This window comes from Schistocerca nitens, chromosome 5 (genome assembly GCF_023898315.1).
Source record: "Schistocerca nitens isolate TAMUIC-IGC-003100 chromosome 5, iqSchNite1.1, whole genome shotgun sequence".
In the NCBI taxonomy this organism is placed as follows: Eukaryota; Metazoa; Arthropoda; class Insecta; order Orthoptera; family Acrididae; genus Schistocerca; species Schistocerca nitens.
The window spans coordinates 207,189,708-207,211,474 of record NC_064618.1 but is presented as its reverse complement, the minus strand read 5'-3'; the positions used below and the strand labels follow the sequence as shown (position 1 = coordinate 207,211,474).

At 38.8% G+C, this 21,767-nt stretch overlaps 1 protein-coding gene across 1 annotated transcript in view; it reads right to left on the bottom strand.

Moving 5' to 3' along the window:
* The window catches only part of LOC126259231 (ras-related and estrogen-regulated growth inhibitor), a 348,539-nt gene that overhangs the window by 31,050 nt on the left and 295,722 nt on the right, over nucleotides 1-21,767 (bottom strand). Inside the window, exon 3 of the mRNA XM_049955847.1 lies at nucleotides 19,606-19,662. Within this exon, the coding sequence (XP_049811804.1) occupies nucleotides 19,606-19,662 (57 nt within the window). The remainder of the gene's footprint in view (nucleotides 1-19,605; nucleotides 19,663-21,767) is intronic.

Sequence of the window (21,767 nt, the reverse complement as noted above, 5' to 3'; positions counted from 1 at the left end):
AAACTGTCATGAGTGTTAGCTTTGTGTCTATCTTTGCTACAATAATGCATTCAATATGCTATTCATAACAGCTTACCTGCATTCCTAGTTTCTTGTTGTTGTTGTGGTCTTCAGTCCTGAGACTGGTTTGATGCAGCTCTCCATGCTACTCTATCCTGTGCAAGCTGCTTCATCTCCTAGTACGTACTGCAGCCTACATCCTTCTGAATCTGCTTTGTGTATTCATCTTTTGGTCTCCCTCTATGATTTTTACCCTCCACGCTGCCCTCCAATACTAAATTGGTGATCTCTTGATGCCTCAGAACATGTCATAGCAACCGATCCCTTCTTCTAGTCAAGTTGTGCCACAAACTCCTCTTCTCTCCAATTCTATTCAATACCTCCTCATTAGTTATGTGATCTACCCATCTAATCTTCAGCTTTATTCTGTAACACCACATTTTGAAAGCTTCTACTCTCTTCTTGTACAAACTATTTATCGTCCATGTTTCACTTCCATACTTGGCTACATTCCATACAAATACTTTCAGAAACGACTTAAATCTATACTCGATGTTAACAAATTTCTCTTCTTCAGAAATGCTGTCCTTGCCATTGCCAGTCTACATTTTATATCCTCTCTACTTTGACCATCATCAGTTATTTTGCTCCCCAAATAGCAAAACTCCTTTACTACTTTCAGTGTCTCATTTCCTAATCTAATACCTCAGCATCACCCGAGTTAACTCGGCTACATTCCATTATCCTCATTTTGCTTTTGTTGATGTTCATCTTATATCCTCCTTTCAAGACACTCTCCATTCCGTTCAACTGCTCTTCCAAGTCCTTTGCTGTCTCTGACAGAATTACAATGTCAACAGTGAACCTTAAAGTTTTTATTTCTTCTCCATGGATTTTTAATACCTACTCCAAAATTTCTTTTGTTTCCTTTACTGCTTGCTCAATATACAGACTGAATAACATCGGGGAGAGGCTACAACCCTGTCTCACTCCCTTCCCAACAACTGCTTCCCTTTCATGTCCCTCGACTCTTATAACTGCAATCTGGTTTCTGTACAAATTGTCAATAGCCTTTTGCTCCCTGTATTTTACCCCTGCCACCTTCAGAATTTGAAAGAGAGTATTCCAGTCAACATTGTCAAAAGCTTTCTCTAAGTCTACAAATGCTAGAAACGTAGGTTTGCCTTTTCTTAATGTAGCTTCTAAGATAAGCCGTAGGGTCAGTATTGCCTCATGTGTTCCAACATTTCTACAGAATCCAACTGATCTTCCCCGAGTTCGGCTTCTACCAATTTTTCCATTCGTCTGTGAAGAATGCGGGTTAGTATTTTGCAGCCATGACTTATTAAACTGATAGTTTGGTAATTTTTACATCTGTCAACACCTGCCTTCTTTGGGATTGGAATTATTATATTCTTCTTGAAGTCTGAGGGTATTTCGCCTGTCTCATACATTTTGCTCACCAGATGGTAGAGTTTTGTCAGGACTGGCTCTCCCAAGGCTGTCAGTAGTTCTAATGGAATGTTGTCTACTCCCGGGGCCTTGTTTCGACTTAGGTCTTTCAGTGCTCTGTCAAACTCTTCACGCAGTATCATATATTCCATTTCATCTTCATCTACATTCTCTTCCATTTCCATAATATTGCCCTCAAGTTCATCGCCCTTGTGTAGACCCTCAATATACTCCTTCCACCTTTCTGCTTTCCCTTCTTTGCTTAGAACTGGGTTTCCATCTGAGCTCTTGATATTCATACAAGTGGTTCTCCTTTCTCCAAAGGTCTCTTTAATTTTCCTGTAGGCAGTATCTATCTTACCCCTAGTGAGATAAGTTTCTTATTCATTACTAAACCTGCTCCTGCATTACACCTATTTGATTTTGTGTTTATAACCGTGTATTCACCTGACCAGAAGTTGTGTTCCTCCTGCCACCAAACTTATCTAGCTTGAACCTATCCATTTCCCTTTTTAAATTTCGAACCTACCTGTGTGATTAAGGGATCTAACATCCCAAGCTCTGATCCATAGAATGCCAGTTTTGTTTCTCCTGATGACAACATTCTCCTAAGTAATTCCTGCCTGGAGATCCAAATTGGAGACTATTTTATACCCAAAATATTTTACCCAAGAGGATGCATCATCATTTAATCATACAGTAGGGCTGCATTACACCAGGAAAAATTATGGCTGTAGTTTCCCCTTTCTTTCAGTATGAGCACAGCAAGCTATTTTGGTTGAGGTTATGAGGCCAGATCAGTCAGTTATCCAGACTGTTACCCCTGCAAGTACTGCAGAGTATGTGACCCTACACAGGAACCATACATTTGTCTGGCCTCGCAACAGATATGTTCCTGTTGTGGTTGCACCTGCAGTGCTTCTATCTGTATCACTGACAACAAAGTCCTGGATATTGGAATGTAGGATTAGTCCAGAGTCTTTTGCCAATAGAGAGATCATTGTAGCACCTTTTTCAGTTAAAGGCCACATGTTAAGTGCATGCACATTATGTGTGTTTAAACGCAGTGGTTTCCATTGCCTTTTGCATCCTGCTGTCGTTGATAACTGCCGATTATCCCACTTTTTAGGGGTAGCTTCCTACCCCAAGTACAAGAGAGTGCCCTAAACCTCTGTCCACACCTCTGTCCGCTTGGACAAGGCTGTTGGCAGAATGAGGGTGGCTTCTTATGCTGGAAATGTTCGGCTACCTTTGCTGTTGAGCTTTATTCAAGATTTGAGCAGTGGCAGGGTTTGAACCCAGCTGCCCAGGACGTTTTGATTACTAGTCAAAGATGCAAGTGCTAGACCACAGATGGCTTTGTACATTAATTACATTTTAATATTAAGATGTAGTAAATGAAAGACATAATACTTAACATTCTACAGGACATTGTAAAACAGAAAGCAATAAAATGACAAATTTTTCTTGCATTATTTTATTTTTATATTGCACAAAGAAGTAGTAGTAGTAGTAGTAGTAGTAGTATTAGTATTGAAGGGTCTAAAAAGGATTACTGGTAAATGTTTAGTTTCAATATTAGAATATATAAAACAGCAATGGTCAGTACTTTTGTTAATCTGATTCGTATGTGCACTGATGTCCCATACATTGCTCTTCAGGGGCTATGAATGTAGTATTTCTCTATGGTTATTGTTTAATGATGGCTTAGATTAAATGATTTTATTCATAGCTGTTATTTTCGCAGCAACTGTAGTATGTATTTCAAAATAATATTCAGTAAACAGTTGCACAGTTATTTTTATTTTGCTTTACTGGCTTCAACAGATTAAACTGTCTTCAGAAGCCTACAAAATTTGGGATATTATAAATCATTAGTACTTGGTCATACATTTATGTGAAGTTTATGAAGTGTGTTACAAAGCTTACTTAACATTAGTTTAGCAGATGTCAAGATCTTCCTTACAGATGCGTAATGCCACGACATGTCCAGAAATTCACATATTGTATCATACAAGGGCTATCCAGAAACTAACAGACATTTTGGTCCATTGCAGGGTGGCAAGGCTAAGGCCACCATCTTGGTGCCATAAAATTTCTACACTCAGTATTCATCCAGTGGTAGTAGTATGTGGCCTGTGTCTCTGGTTTCTGTAACGTTTTAAAATGTATGCTGCAATAGAAACTCCTACCACTCATGAGGTGCATTCTATGTTTAGGTTTTTGTTGGCAAAAAACTGCAAACTAATTGAAGTTTATTGTGACCTTTGTGATGTGTACAAGAAAGAAATAATGAGTGAAAGCCGAGTGAGGCAACAGTGCATTAATTTTAGAAATGGCCAGAACGATCTTCATGACGAGGACTGCAGTTGTGGGCCTAGCCATACAGAAATCAATAACAAAATTCATAAAAATCATTATTTCACAATTATGAAACTTTTGCAACATTTTCCCCAAATTTCATGGAGTTTTGTGCATGAAATTGTGGCAGAGAAGCTTGGTTACCACAAATTTTGTGCTGGGTTGGTTCCCAAGCTCCTCCTAATGGAAGACCACAAAACAAAGACTGGTTTCACCACTAAAAAAAATTAAATGTCATGTGACTAGGGCCTCCCATCAGGTAGATCATTCGCTGGGTGCAAGTCTTTTGATTTGATGCCACTTCGGCAACTTGCACATCAATGGGGATGATGATTAGGACAACACAACACCCAGTCTCTGAGTGGAGAAAATCTCCGACCTAGCTGGGAATCGAACCCTGGCCCTTAGGATTGACATTCTGTCGCGCTAACCACTCAGCTACCGGGGGCGAAAGGTTGCACCAATGACCTTCCTCGAAGATTATGAGAAATTTTTTTAAAAGTTATTGATCCTATTGTAACTGTGGATGAGACTTGGGAGAAGCATGTCAGTTGTGAAACAGAAAGGCAGTCGATGGAACGAGGACATACAAATTCTCTCAAGGAGCAAAGGAAGTGTTTGCGAATGCTGTCAGCAAGAAAGATCATGGCTACTGTGTTTTGGGCCTCCAAGGGAGTGATTCTTGTTGATTTCCATGAATGTGCCACAACAATTAACTCAGAGAGATATTGTCAAATACTGACAAAGTTAAGGCAGGTGATACGAAGCAAGCATCAGGGAAAACTTAGTGCAGAAGTATTGTTTTTTTATGACATCACACATCTACTCACAGCTAATTGTACCCGAGGGCTTGTGCAGGGTGTTGGATGAGAGGTGTGTGATCATCCACCATACAGCCCAGATTTGGTGCCAAATGGCTACCACCTCTTCCCAGCAATGAAGATATGGCTCACTACGCAATGCTTTGATACTGGCACCAAACTGCATGTCAGTATAAAACATTGGTTGCTATCACAAACAGTAGTTGCATTCTTCCAGTTTTTGGAAATAATCATCTTTTTGAAAAATTTGATAAATAATTTTGATCATGACTTGATAAGAAGTCAAAACTGGTAAGGATACCATTTTCATAACCTGAGGCTGAAGTAAATAATTAAAAGATAGTTTGCTAAAATATTAAAGCTTTTGGACAAAGCCCTTCTGCAGTAGAAAACACCGATGTTCACCTGAGCACAATTCACACACACACATGGTCGCCAGCTAAGGACGCTAAAGACTCCTCTGTAAGATGAGTGACAGTCTATCCTTTCCATACATTGTTATTTCTTTCTGGAGTTTCCAGTGCTTAAAAAATTGTTTCTGTTTCATCTTTTGAACTAAACAATCACCAAAATAAATCTTGGAGTGCTTGTACATTTATCTATCTTTTGGTAATTACTATGTCTTATGGCATCTTAACTCATGAAATGTAATGTCTGTTCACTATGAGTTTCTATTTTGTTTTCTTCATACTTGTATTATTATTTTAATATTCCTAATAAATTAATTTTCATATATATTCTCATATTCTTTTGAATACAGTCAATGTTAGTTTTATTTAATTCAGCATGTTCTGTTGTGTTTCTTTCATTGTTTTCTTGGATGAGCCACACTATGCAGATTCAGACATGCAATAATGAACTGTTAGCACCAGAAGTAAACATTAATTGTCATAAACTATGTGAGACTGTGTGTAAAATTCCATGGGGTCCAGGTGGATGACAAGGTAAAGTGGAATCAGCATGTATATAAAATAATCAAGAAGCTCAGTTCAGTGTGTTATACCTTTAGAACAATGATTCTGAACCTCTCTTAGGCCAACTCCTTCTCAGTGAAGAAACCTAACTATCCACAGTGGGAGTAGATACTTATTACAAAATGCACTTCCCACACATCACTCCTCTCCATTACAGCACTTGCTCAACCTGTGCACTGCAATGCCATTTCAAATCAACTGAGTTAAAATGCTTGCAACATACTTACTGTCTGTTAATCACATGTTTGCTGCACTCCTTTTTTTAGATGTTCAGTATTTGTTACATGTATGTCTCACTTTTATATCAGCCAGGTATGGACAAAACACTACATGTCTGTGTAGTGGGTGGACTATGTGAGGAACCTATAACCTCCATCTCATTAGTGCTACTAATTGAGAAAAAGTAATTATTGATAACTTATAGATCAATATTAGAGTTTTACAAAATTGTGATAATAGTAACGATCTTTTGAAAATAATTTACTTTTGTGACTGAAGCAGAATCAAATCATTTAGTTTTTACCTCTCAGAAATTTCATTTTACCCCTCAGATTGTAATGTGTACACCTCATGGACCAAAGCTATTGCCTGAGTTTCATCAATCTAGTCACTACTCCCAGTATTCTTTCACCATGACTATAGAGCGTCCAACAATCCTATTAATGGTACTGTATATAGTGCGCCAAGGCCTAAAGAGTTTTATGAGACATTTGAACAGCCCTAAACCTTTGCAGAACTATGTGCACAGCAGTTTCAGTCCAGACTTGTGTGCTTCTGAATCTCAGAAATTGTAATCAACATGATTAGTCTCCTCACTGATGACCTCAGTAGAACTGTCAAGTCTCCAGTCCATACTGCCATTATTAATAGTCAGTCTGTCTGTCTTTATGTCAACTACAATGCATTTAGTCAAGAGGGCTGATGACGTTTTGCCACCTCATGTTGTCTTCAGTGTGGGTTGGTGAGTAAACCACTCATATTTATTCCCATAAAGTGATCCGTTAAGTTGGTTACTTTATGAGTACCAATAGCTGGACATTGTGAATGAGTGGGTTGTATAATGGGATTTAGTTTGTGTGTGTGTGTGTGTGTGTGTGTGTGTATGTGTGTGTGTGTGTGTGTGTGTGTGTGTGTGTGTGTGTGTGTGTCTAAGCCATACTAAGATGGACTGAAACCCCCCTTCCATCCCCAGTCAGAGTCATGTTTAGACTAGATTAGATGTACTCTTTTTTCCAATTGATCCATAGTGAGGAGATCTTCTGGGATGTGGAACATGTCAAAAAATAAAAATACACACTAAATATTTACAAAATAAGAACAGATATGCTAATGTACCATGTATAATTGGTAAAAAAAGATCTTATGGTTATTGACATTTAAAAGAAAGGATATAAAACTTGTCACCAAATATTAAATGTTCAATACACTTAGATGCATTTGATAATTCTTAGGGTATTGTAGCCATGCAAAAAAAAAGGTCACTTACTTACAATGACTGCAATACTGCTTAAGATTTGCACAGAAGTCAGATTTTATGCAATATTCATATTATGTGATATTATTAATAATATACATGAATCAGTTGGTTCTGGCAAGAAATTCATCAGTGGAACAGAAGGAACAGGCCACCAATAAACCATTGGACTCTTCTCAAACTGAACTTTATTATTAGGTAAACTTATTATCTCTGCTGGCACGTTATTGAAAATGTATATTGCTAAATAATGGACACTTTTTTGAACCAAAGTAAGTGACTTTAAATCTTTGTGAAAGTTATTCTTATTTCTATTATTGATCCCATGAACTGAGCTGTTGGTTTTAAAAAAGATGTATTTTCAATGACAAATTTCATTAAGGAATAAATATGTTGGGAAGCAGTAGTTAGTATCCCCAGTTCCTTGAACAGCCCTCTGCTGGACATTCTGGAGTTCACACCACAAATGATTCATATTAACCTTTCCTGGGCTCAGAAAACTTTAGCTTTGCCTGATGAGTTCCCCAGAAAATAATCCCGTATGACAATATGGAATGAAAGTAAGTATAATACACTAGCTTTTTAGTTTTATATCACCTATGTCCCAAAGCATTCACATAGCAAATAGGCATTTGTTTAGGTGCTTCAACAGTTCTATGGGATGCTTCTCCCAGCTAGTAGACTGATCAGTATATTATAGTAAGTTAGGGGATCATTTATAGTTTAAATTAATAAAAATAAGTCAGATATGCATCTTCATGATCATGTCCTGTTAGTTTCGGTGACTGTTGTACTCACAAAGATGAGGCTTTTATTACTAGATAAATACCACTTCAGCTCTTATATACTAATTATAGTGCTTCAGCTTAGGAAATAATCTTTCAAGCATTGTTAGCATTTTTGCCTCCTACAGTTGACAGTCAAGCCAATGGGATCTTGTAAAAATATTTATGTTTCATTTTGGTAGGTTGCTTTAGTTCTCAAAGGCCTCTCATGTTTCTTCTTGAAAATATGCGGATTCCTATTGAGATAGTAAAGCAGCCTGCTAATACAAATTGTGAAGGTAGTTACAGTCACCCATCATCTTGGCTGCCAACAGGAGATAGTCCATATGTTGACAGTGTTCTGTATTGCAGTGTGCAATGACAATGCAACAGGACATGATGTGCAAATTGGAACATGGCCTGTCTCAAAATTCTAGGACTAACTGCATAGTCTGTCAAAGGCTGGGAACTGGGGCAATTATGTACTTTCCTTTGAGTGGTGAATGTAATGTACTCTGTATAAATCACTATAGCATGTCAGTGATTGCTAGCATCAGCATTGCAGTTGTTGTTTTTGTCTACTGTAGAATGTTTGTTTTGCATTTCATTAACCTGATGAAGATACATGTCAGTGTAGAGAAGTTGTCCACAACATTCTCAATATGCAGCCAAAAAGCCTTCACTATGAAGCACAAGAAATCATTGTGGCAAATAAATCTAAGCCTGCGCACACCATGGAAAGGAAACTAGGAAAAAAATATTTTTCATTCCTGATATTGCCTCTGTACCACTTCAGTTTAAATACAGTCAAAATGATTTGTAGAATATTGAACAAAAAAAAAAAAAAAAAAAAAGGGATAATCATAGGAGACATGAAAGAGTGTGCATATATTAAAAGTATGGAAAAGGAACATTGGTGTTAAGTGATTTTAATGGAGCAGGGACCAACGATACTGAAATTGGTCCATGCACGATAGTGCATGGTACCAATACGTTCCAGAAAGCCTCGTGTGAAAATGTGATTTTTTGGGGAGGTCATAACTTGGTTTCTCTTGCTCACAGTTCTATTTTGGATAGCCCATGGCCTATTGGGAGAACATACATACTGTAGCAATTCTACAGTATGGGATCAAAATTTAAACATTACATACTTCCTCCGTCCTCCAGTCCTGGGAAATTGAGCAGATCGGTAGGTTCTTTTGATTAGATTAGATTAATACTTGTTCCATAGATCACGAATACAACAATTTATAATGATGTGGAATGTGTCAGGTTAATAAAAGGTGTCTATACAAGATATTACATTACACAAAATATTACATGACACTTAATATTTTTAATTTTTTTTTTGGGGTGGTGGGGGGGTGGGGTGGGGGGGGGGTGGTTGGGGAAATTACCCACTTACTACATCCAAAAATTCTTCTAATGAGTAGAAGGAGTTGCCATTAAGAAATTCTTTTAATTTTCTCTGGCTATCTGTCAGACTTTTGATGCTATTAGGTAAGTGACCAAAGACTTTTGTGGCAGCATAATTTACCCCCTTCTGAGCCAAAGTTAGATTTAACCTTGAGTAGTGGAGATCATCCTTTCTTCTAGTGTTGTAGTCATGTACACTGCTAGTACTTTTGAATTCGTTCGGATTGTTAATAACAAATTTCATAAGTGAATATATATATACACTCCTGGAAATGGAAAAAAGAACACATTGACACCGGTGTGTCAGACCCACCATACTTGCTCCAGACACTGCGAGAGGGCTGTACAAGCAATGATCACACGCACGGCACAGCGGACACACCAGGAACCGCGGTGTTGGCCGTCGAATGGCGCTAGCTGCGCAGCATTTGTGCACCGCCGCCGTCAGGGTCAGCCAGTTTGCCGTGGCATACGGAGCTCCATCGCAGTCTTTAACACTGGTAGCATGCCGCGACAGCGTGGACGTGAACCGTATGTGCAGTTGACGGACTTTGAGCGAGGGCGTATAGTGGGCATGCGGGAGGCCGGGTGGACGTACTGCCGAATTGCTCAACACGTGGGGCGTGAGGTCTCCACAGTACATCGATGTTGTCGCCAGTGGTCGGCGGAAGGTGCACGTGCCCGTCGACCTGGGACCGGACCGCAGCGACGCACGGATGCACGCCAAGACCGTAGGATCCTACGCAGTGCCGTAGGGGACCGCACCGCCACTTCCCAGCAAATTAGGGACACTGTTGCTCCTGGGGTATCGGCGAGGACCATTCGCAACCGTCTCCATGAAGCTGGGCTACGGTCCCGCACACCGTTAGGCCGTCTTCCGCTCACGCCCCAACATCGTGCAGCCCGCCTCCAGTGGTGTCGCGACAGGCGTGAATGGAGGGACGAATGGAGACGTGTCGTCTTCAGCGATGAGAGTCGCTTCTGCCTTGGTGCCAATGATGGTCGTATGCGTGTTTGGCGCTGTGCAGGTGAGCGCCACAATCAGGACTGCATACGACCGAGGCACACAGGGCCAACACCCGGCATCATGGTGTGGGGAGCGATCTCCTACACTGGCCGTACACCACTGGTGATCGTCGAGGGGACACTGAATAGTGCACGGTACATCCAAACCGTCATCGAACCCATCGTTCTACCATTCCTAGACCGGCAAGGGAACTTGCTGTTCCAACAGGACAATGCACGTCCGCATGTATCCCGTGCCACCCAACGTGCTCTAGAAGGTGTAAGTCAACTACCCTGGCCAGCAAGATCTCCGGATCTGTCCCCCATTGAGCATGTTTGGGACTGGATGAAGCGTCGTCTCACGCGGTCTGCACGTCGAGCACGAACGCTGGTCCAACTGAGGCGCCAGGTGGAAATGGCATGGCAAGCCGTTCCACAGGACTACATCCAGCATCTCTACGATTGTCTCCATGGGAGAATAGCAGCCTGCATTGCTGCGAAAGGTGGATATACACTGTACTAGTGCCGACATTGTGCATGCTCTGTTGCCTGTGTCTATGTGCCTGTGGTTCTGTCAGTGTGATCATGTGATGTATCTGACCCCAGGAATGTGTCAATAAAGTTTCCCCTTCCTGGGACTATGAATTCACGGTGTTCTTATTTCAATTTCCAGGAGTGTGTATGTATATATATATATATATATTTATTTATTTATTTTTTTTTTTTTGTGAGTCTACAGTGAAGATCTCTAGCTCTTTAAATAAGTGTCTGCAGGATGATCTTGGATGAGCTCCAGCAATTATTCTGATTACACGCTTTTGTGCAATGAACTCTCTTTTACTCAATGATGAGTTACCCCAGAATATGCAATCTAATCTAATCTAATCTAATCTTGTCAATCCTCATTCTTTCTTCTTCACCAAAAATCTATCTGTCAGACTTTTGATGCTATTAGGTAAGTGACCAAAGACTTTTGTGGCAGCATCTGCATGTGAACCTTTTTGCACTTTTTTGGGCTGAAAGAGATAGCACAGAGACAGTGATGGTGGAAGAGAGAGGATACAGTGTCAATGGGAGAGAAAAAGAGAGGAGATAGCAATGGAGGAGAGAGAGAAACTGGCAGTGAAAGAGAAAGGGAGAAGAAGATAATAGCAGTGAGACCAAGGAAACAGGAGATAGTGATGGTCAATGAGAGACAGTGGCAATGAAAGAGAAAGAGAGATGAGTGGAGATAGTAAAAGTGGGAATGAAAGAGAGAGGAAGCAGGAGAAATGAAAAAGAGAGATGAGAGGAAGACCATACACAGGTTAGGTGCATCTGCCCCCCCCCCCCCTTTTCTAATGGTGAATGGTGAACTAAAACATGAAAACATTTACGCACTTTCCCCCCATCCCTTATACATGCTTGCTAAGGTTTCTTGGTCTAGGGGCCAAAACCCTGATGATATCAATATCATTCCTGAGGACATGTGTGGAGAGGAGACAATGGTGACTGAAGAGAAAGGCTGTAAGTGAGAAAGAAAGAGACATAGGAAATGGGAGAGAAAAGGAATGGCACAAAGATAATGGCAGTGGGACAGAGAGTCAGTGAAAGTGGCAGAGAAGGAGACATTGGTAAGGAAGAGTGAGAGAAAGGTGTGAAGACAGTGAGAGACAGACATATGTAAACACTGGCAATGAGTGGGAGATCCTGAATATAAAGGATTTAGAATGTTCTCTGTTAAAAGAGCGTGAACATGTCTGCAGACCAAAGTTTTTGATGAGGAAGGAGGAGTGAGTATTTAGGCAGATAGTTCCACATTTTCCTGTCAGAGTGTTTCAAAGGGGATCATATTTGCCTCTTTTGTGCTCTGATAGGAGCATTTTTCAACTGGTACTGTTTGTACTTGAAATTATTGATGAAGAAAGTGACCAGGACACTGATATTGTTATATCTGGGTAATAGAAAGGAAGCTGTACTGATATACCTACAGAATTACTGATACAACTAATGAAACTACAGTTTTGAACCTTTAATTACAGAATTTGACCCTTTAATTACAGAATTTGATTGCTTACACTACTGAATAGGTAGTATAATCAATAAATAATACATTACTTCTTTAGCTTCCTAATCACTGTAGATGAGTGTAGGGTGTATTGTTGTGACTCCAAAACAGAAAAAGTGAAGCAAGAAGTAGAAAAATTTATTCTTATGACTTTTATGCATAATAAATGTTTGCTTGTATTATGCTAGTGTCAATAGTATTGTGAAACAGTATATACCTGCAGTCTCTCATTTCTCAATGGTGGTGCAGTATCTTTGTCAACAAACACTAGTGTCCTTGCTCACAAAAGGCAAGTGGTTGGGTTTCAGTCATGGTTTGGCATAAGTTTAATCCATCAGAGCTACTTTATTTCATTGTATGGTGGGAAGTCAAATAAGAATGAGACAGATGGGAAAAAGTAAGAAAACTGTTTATTATTTCAGAAGTAATCACTGTTAATACATTTGTCCCACTGCGAGACAATATGGTCAATACTTTTGTTGAAACATGTTTGTGGTCGCTAATAGAATCATAATTGTACCCAGGCATGCACCTCTTTGTCCAAAGCATGTCAGCACACACACAAATGTCTCTCTTCAGGGCTCCATAAATACAGAAATTGCATCAGTAGAAGCTGGAACTGTATGGAGGATGTGTACGGTCTTCCCCGCCAGCCCTCTGCCGCATACTCAGAAACAACCTCTGCAACTTGTGGACAGGCATTTTGTTGGCAGGCTGTTTCAAGTATGACACATAAGTTTTCTGGAAATCCCTTACACATCCTTCATACAGCCCCAATCTCTCCCAATTTTAATACTTTTGTAGTCCTGAGAAAAGATGTTCATGGTCATCAGTTCACTTCAGATGAAGAGATATACACACCTGTGTGCTATCAAGGTTCCACAGGAAACTGCAAACTTTTTTCCCTGAAGGCACTTACCATCTTGCCATCTTGCATCTCAGTGGGACAAATGTACTAGCAATTATGGTGATTTCTTTGAAATAGTAAATAGTTTACTTACTTTTTCCCATCTGTCTCATTTTCATTTGACTGCCTTTTATACATTCTTCTACAGAATAAAGCTTTCTTTCTTCTGGATTCAGAAACTACACAGGGGCCAAGTGAAGGTCCAAGTTTTTTGTATTTGTTTCTGACAAGTTTGGCACAGAGAAGTTCAGGCATACTGAAATTTTGAGTCAGGAAATGAGATTCATTGCAAAGTCTCAATTTACCAAACACTGCTCAGCTGAAAATCTAGGAATTACATTTACAAACTAATGATAACATACATAATATTTTGGGGAAGGCAAACCAAAGAATGCATTTTACTGGCAGAACACTTAGAAGATGCCACACATCTACTAAAGGCAGTGCCTACACTGCTAGAGTCTTATATCCTTACCAGATAGTATTGATGGAGGACATTGAAGAAGCACAAAGAAGGGTATCTCATATTGTGTTATTGGGAAATAGGGAGCAAGCATCATGGACATGATAAGTGACTTGGGGTGTCAGTCATTAAAACTAAGACATTTTTCATTGCAGTGAGATCTTTTCATAAAATCTCAGTCTCCAACATTCTCCTCTGGATGCAAAAATATTTTGTTGATACCAACCTACATAGGGATAAATGATCATCATAATAAAATAAGAGAAATCAGAGCTTGTATGGAAATATCTAAGTGTTTATTTTTCCCAAATGGTGCTAGGGGATGGAACAACAGAGAAGTAGTCTGAAAGTGGTTCAATGAACCCTCTGCCAGGCACTTACGTGTGAACGACAAAGTAGTCATGTAACTATAGACGTAGATGAAAGCAAATATTTGGTTCAAATCTCATCTCATCTAATCTTAATAAGTCAGGAAGGTTTCCTGACACATGTTATCAGAACATAATGGATCATGTGTATAATTAAAATATATTGCAAGTAAGTGTCGTAGGTTAAAAAAATGCATGTATATGCAAACATTTCATGTCATTCACCTAGCTGTAGATTTGTAGGACTTAACTTTCTTCTCTGAAGTACCTGTTGATGAGAATGTAATTTTTGCTATAACTCATTTGCCTTATATTTTCGTGTGAATAAGACCTGGAAATGATACTACCATTCACCTAGGTGAATGTGGGAGAGCTCTTGAGAACTACACTTATGATGTGCAGTCTTACATCTGTGGTTAGTTAAAGTTAAGTAAAATAATTTGCACTTACAGTAGAACCTCCCTAATCCGACCGTGGATGGTCCAACTCACTGCTTAGTCCGACCATCCCATTTCCGCTGTTTGTTTATCTGCACGGGCCGCTGCTACAGTTAAGACTGTCTGCAATATGGATCAGTAGGTGCGATAGTTGGATTACTTTTCATATGAAATAACTTGTTGCTAACTCGATCTATAAGTTGTGTTGTGCACGCATTTGTTTTATAAATTAGTGACGGTGTTCTTCTTATATATTAAAGTGCATAAAACTAAATTAGGAGACTATCTAAATGCTTTCTTTACAACTGGACGTTGAGCCTAGTGCCATAAGCAAGTGGATCATTACAACATGTTGACTGCACAATGGTAGCAGAATTAACTGACTAACTCATTGATGCTGTAACTCGAAAAGCTGATGAGAACGAGAACGATGATGACAACAATGAAGATTAGCATGGACGTCTGCATGTGGTACTCAAGCCATAGCTTTATTATCTTCATTGCTGTCATCATCGTTCTTGTTCTCATCAGCTGTTCGAGTTACTGCGTTAGTGAGTTCGTCGTCAGTTAATTCTGCTACCGTTTACAGATTTTTTTCGTCCTGCTTAAGAGAAGACACATTTTTACCATTACTGTAATAGGGTGTGAACAGATGTTAAACTTACACTGCATGATACAGACGTATTTTACAGTACAGGCACTACTGCAGACTACACTATCGTGCAAGATTTTTTTTAGTGTTTGAACATTTCCTTTTTGTTTTGTTACTGTTTTAACATGGAACAGTTTTTGAGACTGCATTTCCAGTTGAACAACAAGGTTATGCTGCATTGTATTGTGAAGTTATGGGCCAATAAAAGTGTTCCTCTGATAATCTGACCTTTTTTTACATTCCGACCTAGCTCCCGGTCCCACAGGGGGCAGACTAGCGAGGTTCTTTTGGGTATATTTATTTCTTGAGTAATTGTCTTCTCCACTCATACAGAATTCTCTTTTAAGGATTCTGCTGTTATTTGTGATGGAGTTGTGTCAGTAACAATTCTCACTGATTCTTTATCTGAGACTGCAGTATCCTTCCATTTAAGTTCTATTGCTGTTTTGTACACTTCCCTGTTTGTTTCTGCTGATTCATAAGTCCTTGTGGTGATTAGTTCTTTACCATTTGCTTTTAGGTGCTGTCCATGTGCTGTACATAGCTCCTTGTTACTAGGAGTATTAACAAAATAAGTGTTATGGAAGCCTTTCACTATTTTTTTTTTTAGTTTTATTTTGTGGATTGAATTTCTTGGTTTACACAAGACCATTCTGGCAGGTCATGCCTGTGTGGTACACCAACTACAATCACATTTGTATTTTGTAATTCTGACAAGGCTTTATGTAGTGAACAAATTGCCAAGTTGGCTTCATTTTTTTGCTACATCATTAGCTCCTGCCCAAATAACTGCAAAATCTTCATTTGTCAGTTTATGCAGGTCATTGAATTTTTTTAATATTACACTAGTGGGGGTACCTGGTATCACCTTCCCTTTAACATCATTTTTGTTTGAAGCTAAGTTTAAAATGTTTCTTGCACAGTCTCTTCCATGACTATCAGAGGCAACGAATAGTTTGGGTCTCCTACTCACTGACTCAGTCTCAGGAGCAAAGGTTTGCATTTTCATTGCTGCACCCTTAGATTGCTTTCCTTTTTGAACTACATTCAGAGTTGTGGTATGCACGCTGTGTTGTGAATCGTGTTTTATGTTGGATGCCTCAAATCTGTAGTTTTTACACATTTCTTTCTTGGCTGATTCTTGCCTCTGTAGTTCGTTTTTTAGTACACGTATAATTGTTTTCGAATACTTAAGTTCCTTTCTTACTATTGTGAGTTCATTCTTTAACTTTTTGCACACACATGTTTTTAACAGGTCTGTTTTGATTTCGTCCATATCGCCACATTCAGAACGAAAACAATCACTACAGTTCCAGCTTTTCACTCTATTCGTTGCATTTACACACGAGTAATGGAATTTCTTCTTACACTTTGCACAACTCACGCCTTTTCTTGTTGTTTTGTTACAGGAACATGGTTTATTCCACGCTTCCTCATTTATTTCGTAAATAGTATTCAAATTTTTGGAACTGGTCGCGGTCATTGTGCATGAGTTAGTAACAAAACACAATATGTCACTGTTCTTTCAACAGATCACCGTATTTTTAGTTACTCACAGAGAAGATTTACTAATCCACATATACACACCATAATATGTTTAGCTTAAGCTTGTTAAACTATCAAATCAGTACACCGCCATTAATTGGGCAGTGTGTCAGAATGCAGCTCATAAAAGTTTGCTGATTATGAATGCTGAGTTATACCACACTCTTTTTTTTCAGTCTGAACAGGACTTGATTTTACTGCACCCGATGATGCAGCTAAAACACTGTGAAACCACTTGTGCCTATAAATACTTATGACTAAATCAGTCTTATCTTTTCAAAATGATATATCCAGGCTGTGGCTGCCCTGATTTTAAAGTCTGCTGTGAAAATACGGGATATTTTTGAAAGTGGTGTAGTGCAGTTTTCTGGATCTTTTTTGTGGGGCCGGTGAACAGTAGGACTTCCTTTGACAGGTCAGGGGGCACTACAGCCTGAAAGCAGCTACTCAGGTAGGAGGGTGCTTGCGTAGTGTGTGTAGTTTAATGGTAGGCTAGGCGAAATTTTGGAGTTTTCTGAAAAATATTCACCAACCAATATGCAATGAGTAAAATGACAATGCCAGCAAAGTGTAGACAGTACAAATATCAAGATTCTAATAGGTTAGTGATGGAGCACTCCTAACAAACTACCATAATTAACACTGCAGGAAATATGTTGTGTCTAATTATACTCTGAACTGAGATCTAAATGAAAGCCAGAGTGGAAGTTCTGGAATATTTAATGAGGCATGGAACATATATTGAAAAGATAGATTAGATTATCTAGTAGGGGATATGTTGACTATAAGAAATAAGAATGCTATCTCTACCAAGCTTGAGGTTCAGTCTGACTGTGAACTTTGCTGCACAAAAGAAACTGACCAAGGTGCATTCAGATTAGTCATATGATGCTTTTAACATGCTTCTGGTTCTACAAAAGTAGTGCGTAATGCCTCACCAAATTTCAGGTTTCAACTGGAGATTTTCTAGTTTGTAACTAAAACTTTCTGACTACTCCTTGAAACAGGAGTGGGGGAGAATTTAATGACAGTATTGATAGGAACAACTGTGCTCTCATTCCCAGTGGAGTGCATAAGCAGTATTGCAAAGCAGTTCTGAATGCTTTCTGTGAAAAGTGTCTTAAGCAACTAGTTCAACAACTCACATCCATCAGATATATTTTAAATCTTGTGACCCTAAACACACCTAATTTTATCCTCAGTTAGGAAACACCATTACTATAAAGAGAAAATTCTGATGTCAAAAATTACTAAGCCATTAACAATCTAGAAAAAAATCTAAGAAGAATTTTTGCCCCTAAATTATCTCTGTTTTTTCATTAGGTAATATTTCCATATGCATTGAAAAGTCATCTTATGTGGCAGAATAGAGTTATTCAGTAACAACTTATGTATTTTTAAAGTGCTCACATATCCACACTTCCATAGATTTGTCACTGTCTGTCAGTGAAGGGTCCACTTTTGCATTTTAATGGTGAAACTTTATTGTACTGTTAGCACCAAAGCACCACTTTTGCTATTTTCCTGAATCCACATGGATAATCAGTTGAAGCTATGCTACGCACCATATCTAACATAACCTCACTCTGTCTCATTTTCATACTGTTTATTCTGTGACCTGAGTTATTCATGGAGGGTACATGTGCTTAACAATTGGTCACTGCATTTTCCACATTGGGAATGTCTGTCTTAACTGTTTAAGTCGTGTCATAGCTACAATCAAAACATGTATCTTTGTTAATTACACCATAACCTCTGCATTGGAATGAAGGTAATAAATTTAAAAATAATATATAAGTTTGCATTTAATGCCTGTACCCCTAAAAGCACACAATTTTCAACAGTGTACATCTCTGGTCAAAACATTTACTGTGATTTGGTGTAGTATGAAATAATTGCTACATATGCAAAATCATTACCACATTCTCCTGTTACTCCATTTCTTTTTCTGCCACTTTTACAATAATAAAACAGGACCAACACAGTTCATCACAATACACTGAAACTGTCACATTTCAAATACTCTTTCATCATTACCTTCACATTTATTTCTGGAACTACCCAACTAGTGACCTACTCCCAACACCATCTGAAGTACGAGTTTCAAAATCTGAGTGCTAACGATTTGTGGAGATTTGTAATGGAATGATCACATAAGCTCAGTTGTAGGTAAATCAAGTGCCAGACTTTGATACCCTTGTAGGAAACTGGGGAACTGCAACCTGTCTACAAAGGCAATTCCATAGAAAACATATGGTTCTTTCTAGAATATTGCTCAAGTGTGTGACTCTTATGAAATGGAGCTGATGGGGGATATTGAATGTACACAAAAAAGTACTGCATGACTGGTCACAAGTTTGAGTCACAGGAGAGTGTCACAGGTATTCTGGAAAACCAGAACTGGCAAAACTGTTAGATAAGTAGCCAAGTACCTCACAAAACCCTACTTTCTAAGTTAAAGAATGAGCATTAAGTAAGGAATCTGGGAATGTACTATGGTCCCCCACATGTCACTCCCTTGGGAACCGTGAAGACAAGATTAGACTAATTACAGTACTGATGGAGGCTTTAAAGTAGTCACTCTTCTCTGTGCTACATGAGTGAATGAAAGTACCTTCTGCACTTCATAGTGGTTATCAAATTAGGAAAGTAGGTGTATATATTGCTGCAGAGATGACTCTTGTTTATGCCACTGAAATTTCTACTTGAAATATTTTTGAAAAACTGACTTCAAAACAGGAACTGAAGTAAAGAAAGAGAACTTCATCCACATTAAAAGTGATATAGATATGTTTTCTGAATTGTGAACAAATATAACTTTTTGGACAGTGTTATGCTTTTGGCAGAGAGTTCATTAAAGGAAAAGAGAGATTTATGTTGCAATAATTAGTAACAAAATGAAAAAAGAGTAACACTTACCTGTTTGGTGATCATATTCTCCTATGTAACGTCTGGTGATGAAGCGTACAGACAGTGCTAAAACAGAAGAAATAAACCAGCACAGTTGTTATACTGCAACTGAAATACTTCAGTGTAGGGTACTCTGCATAATTCTTGTCTAAGGCTGATATCCTATTTTAAGGAGATAAATACAGGGTGACACAAAAAGAATGCATGGATTTCAAACTAGGATAACAGGCTCTATTTTGATCACATACAAAATGAATTCACATCACTATATTTGGTAATGTATCCAATCTATGTAGTTTTATGTTCTTCATGTTTTAAAGATAATGTGAGGCAGAAAGCAGCCTTCTTTGTGAATACACATTGAAAGCCTTTCTTTGAAGTTTGCAATTACTTTCGTCAATATGTCATGTGAAACAGCAGCAGTTTCTTGACATATTGAAACCTTCAGGTCATTGAGTGTATGAGGTTTGTTGCAATACACTTTACTTTTTAGGTAACCCCATAAGAAGAAGTCACAAACAGACAAATCTGGTGAGCATGCTGGGCAGTGGACATTGCCAAAATGTGAAATCACATGTTGGGGAAACATTTATCGAACAACTGCCATCGAATCATTAGCTGTGTGAGAAGTGGCTCCATCTTGTTAGAACCACATGTCTTCTATGTTTATCCCTATAGTGTCCAGTTGTGGCTGCACGAAATTGCATAGCAGTGCAGCATAATGCACAGCATTCACTGTTACACTAACACCACCTTGTTAAAAAAAAAAATAAGGCCCAACAATTAACACTTTAGATTCACCACACCACATTGTCACTTTTGCTCTGTGCAGTGGTTTTTTATGCATTTCTTGTGGGTTGTCTACTGCCTAATAGCAACAGTTTTGTTTGTTTACATAACCATCTAAGTGAAAGTGCGTCTCATCATTCATCATCAATACAACATCATCAGCAGCAAGAACATCAAGCATTATCTCACAAAACTGTGTCCGTTCACTATAATCAAGGATGTGAATCTTCTGCACAATCATAATTTTGTAAGAATGAAAATGTAACACATTCTTTAGGAAGTGCTGCAGCGAGCGCCGAGACAAGCCATAAGTGGAGTACGTCACCCAGTGGAGCAGTGAGGACTTTGAAGAACAGATGCTCTTACTCTAGCGATATTTTCCTGTGTTCACACTGTGTGAGAATGACCAGGCAATATCTGCTTCATGACTGACCCAGTTGTGTGAAAGGAGGCAACCCAATGCAATATTGTGTTGCAATCAGATAGTGAACCATTTTGCAGAACATCGAAGTTTGTACGGAAAAGCCATTGGACTGTGATCACAGAGTCATTACTTTTGGAGAAATGTCTAACAGCAAAAATGCAATGATACACAGTCTGCTGCACCATTGCAACTTAAACTGGATGCTCTAGCCTACAAAACAGTAGGTCCCTCATCCCGCCATTCCACTCCCACCACTGATACTATAGCAAGACAAATCCATGTTTACCCTGTATGAGTTTTGTGCTCTGATATTGTTCCCTTTATTAATTCATTGTTATTCTTGTACACAGGCATTTCTCCTCAGAAACTATCGAAACATTACTGTGGGTCTAATGGTTTTCATTTTTCTCTGATTCATTTATCCAGACATGTTTCATCTTACTTACTCTAAAAAGGAAATAGGGGCCTAAAATGTTGTTAGGAAGAGAGAAAGTAGACTACTTGTTAGATGATAACATGTGATAAATATATGTAATGTTATAGATTTCAGGACCTGCTTGGTAAACCTTTTGTAGGTGCCAGAAAGTATAATTACCACCAATTGTGTTTCTTGACTGTGTACATAGTAATATGTCTTCTGTGCACTCCTAGCACCTGGTTGAAGTTTGCTGCACCATCTGTAGTTGGCAGTGAAAGGTAGCTTTTAACTGTCAAGAAATGTTTCTTGTGTCTTCCAGAGGCTGTGTGAAGTGTACATACCACCAAATAACATTGTTTTAAAGGCTATTGGGCTGTATGCTTACCACCAAAGTAATTTTTCCGTGAGTCATGGGAAGTATATTTACCACAAAATTAATATTTCTTTTTGTGGACATCAGGAAGCATGCTTACCATTAGCATAATTCTTTTAATGTAGTCATGAAAATATGTCTTCCTGCCTGCCATCTTGAAAAGAACA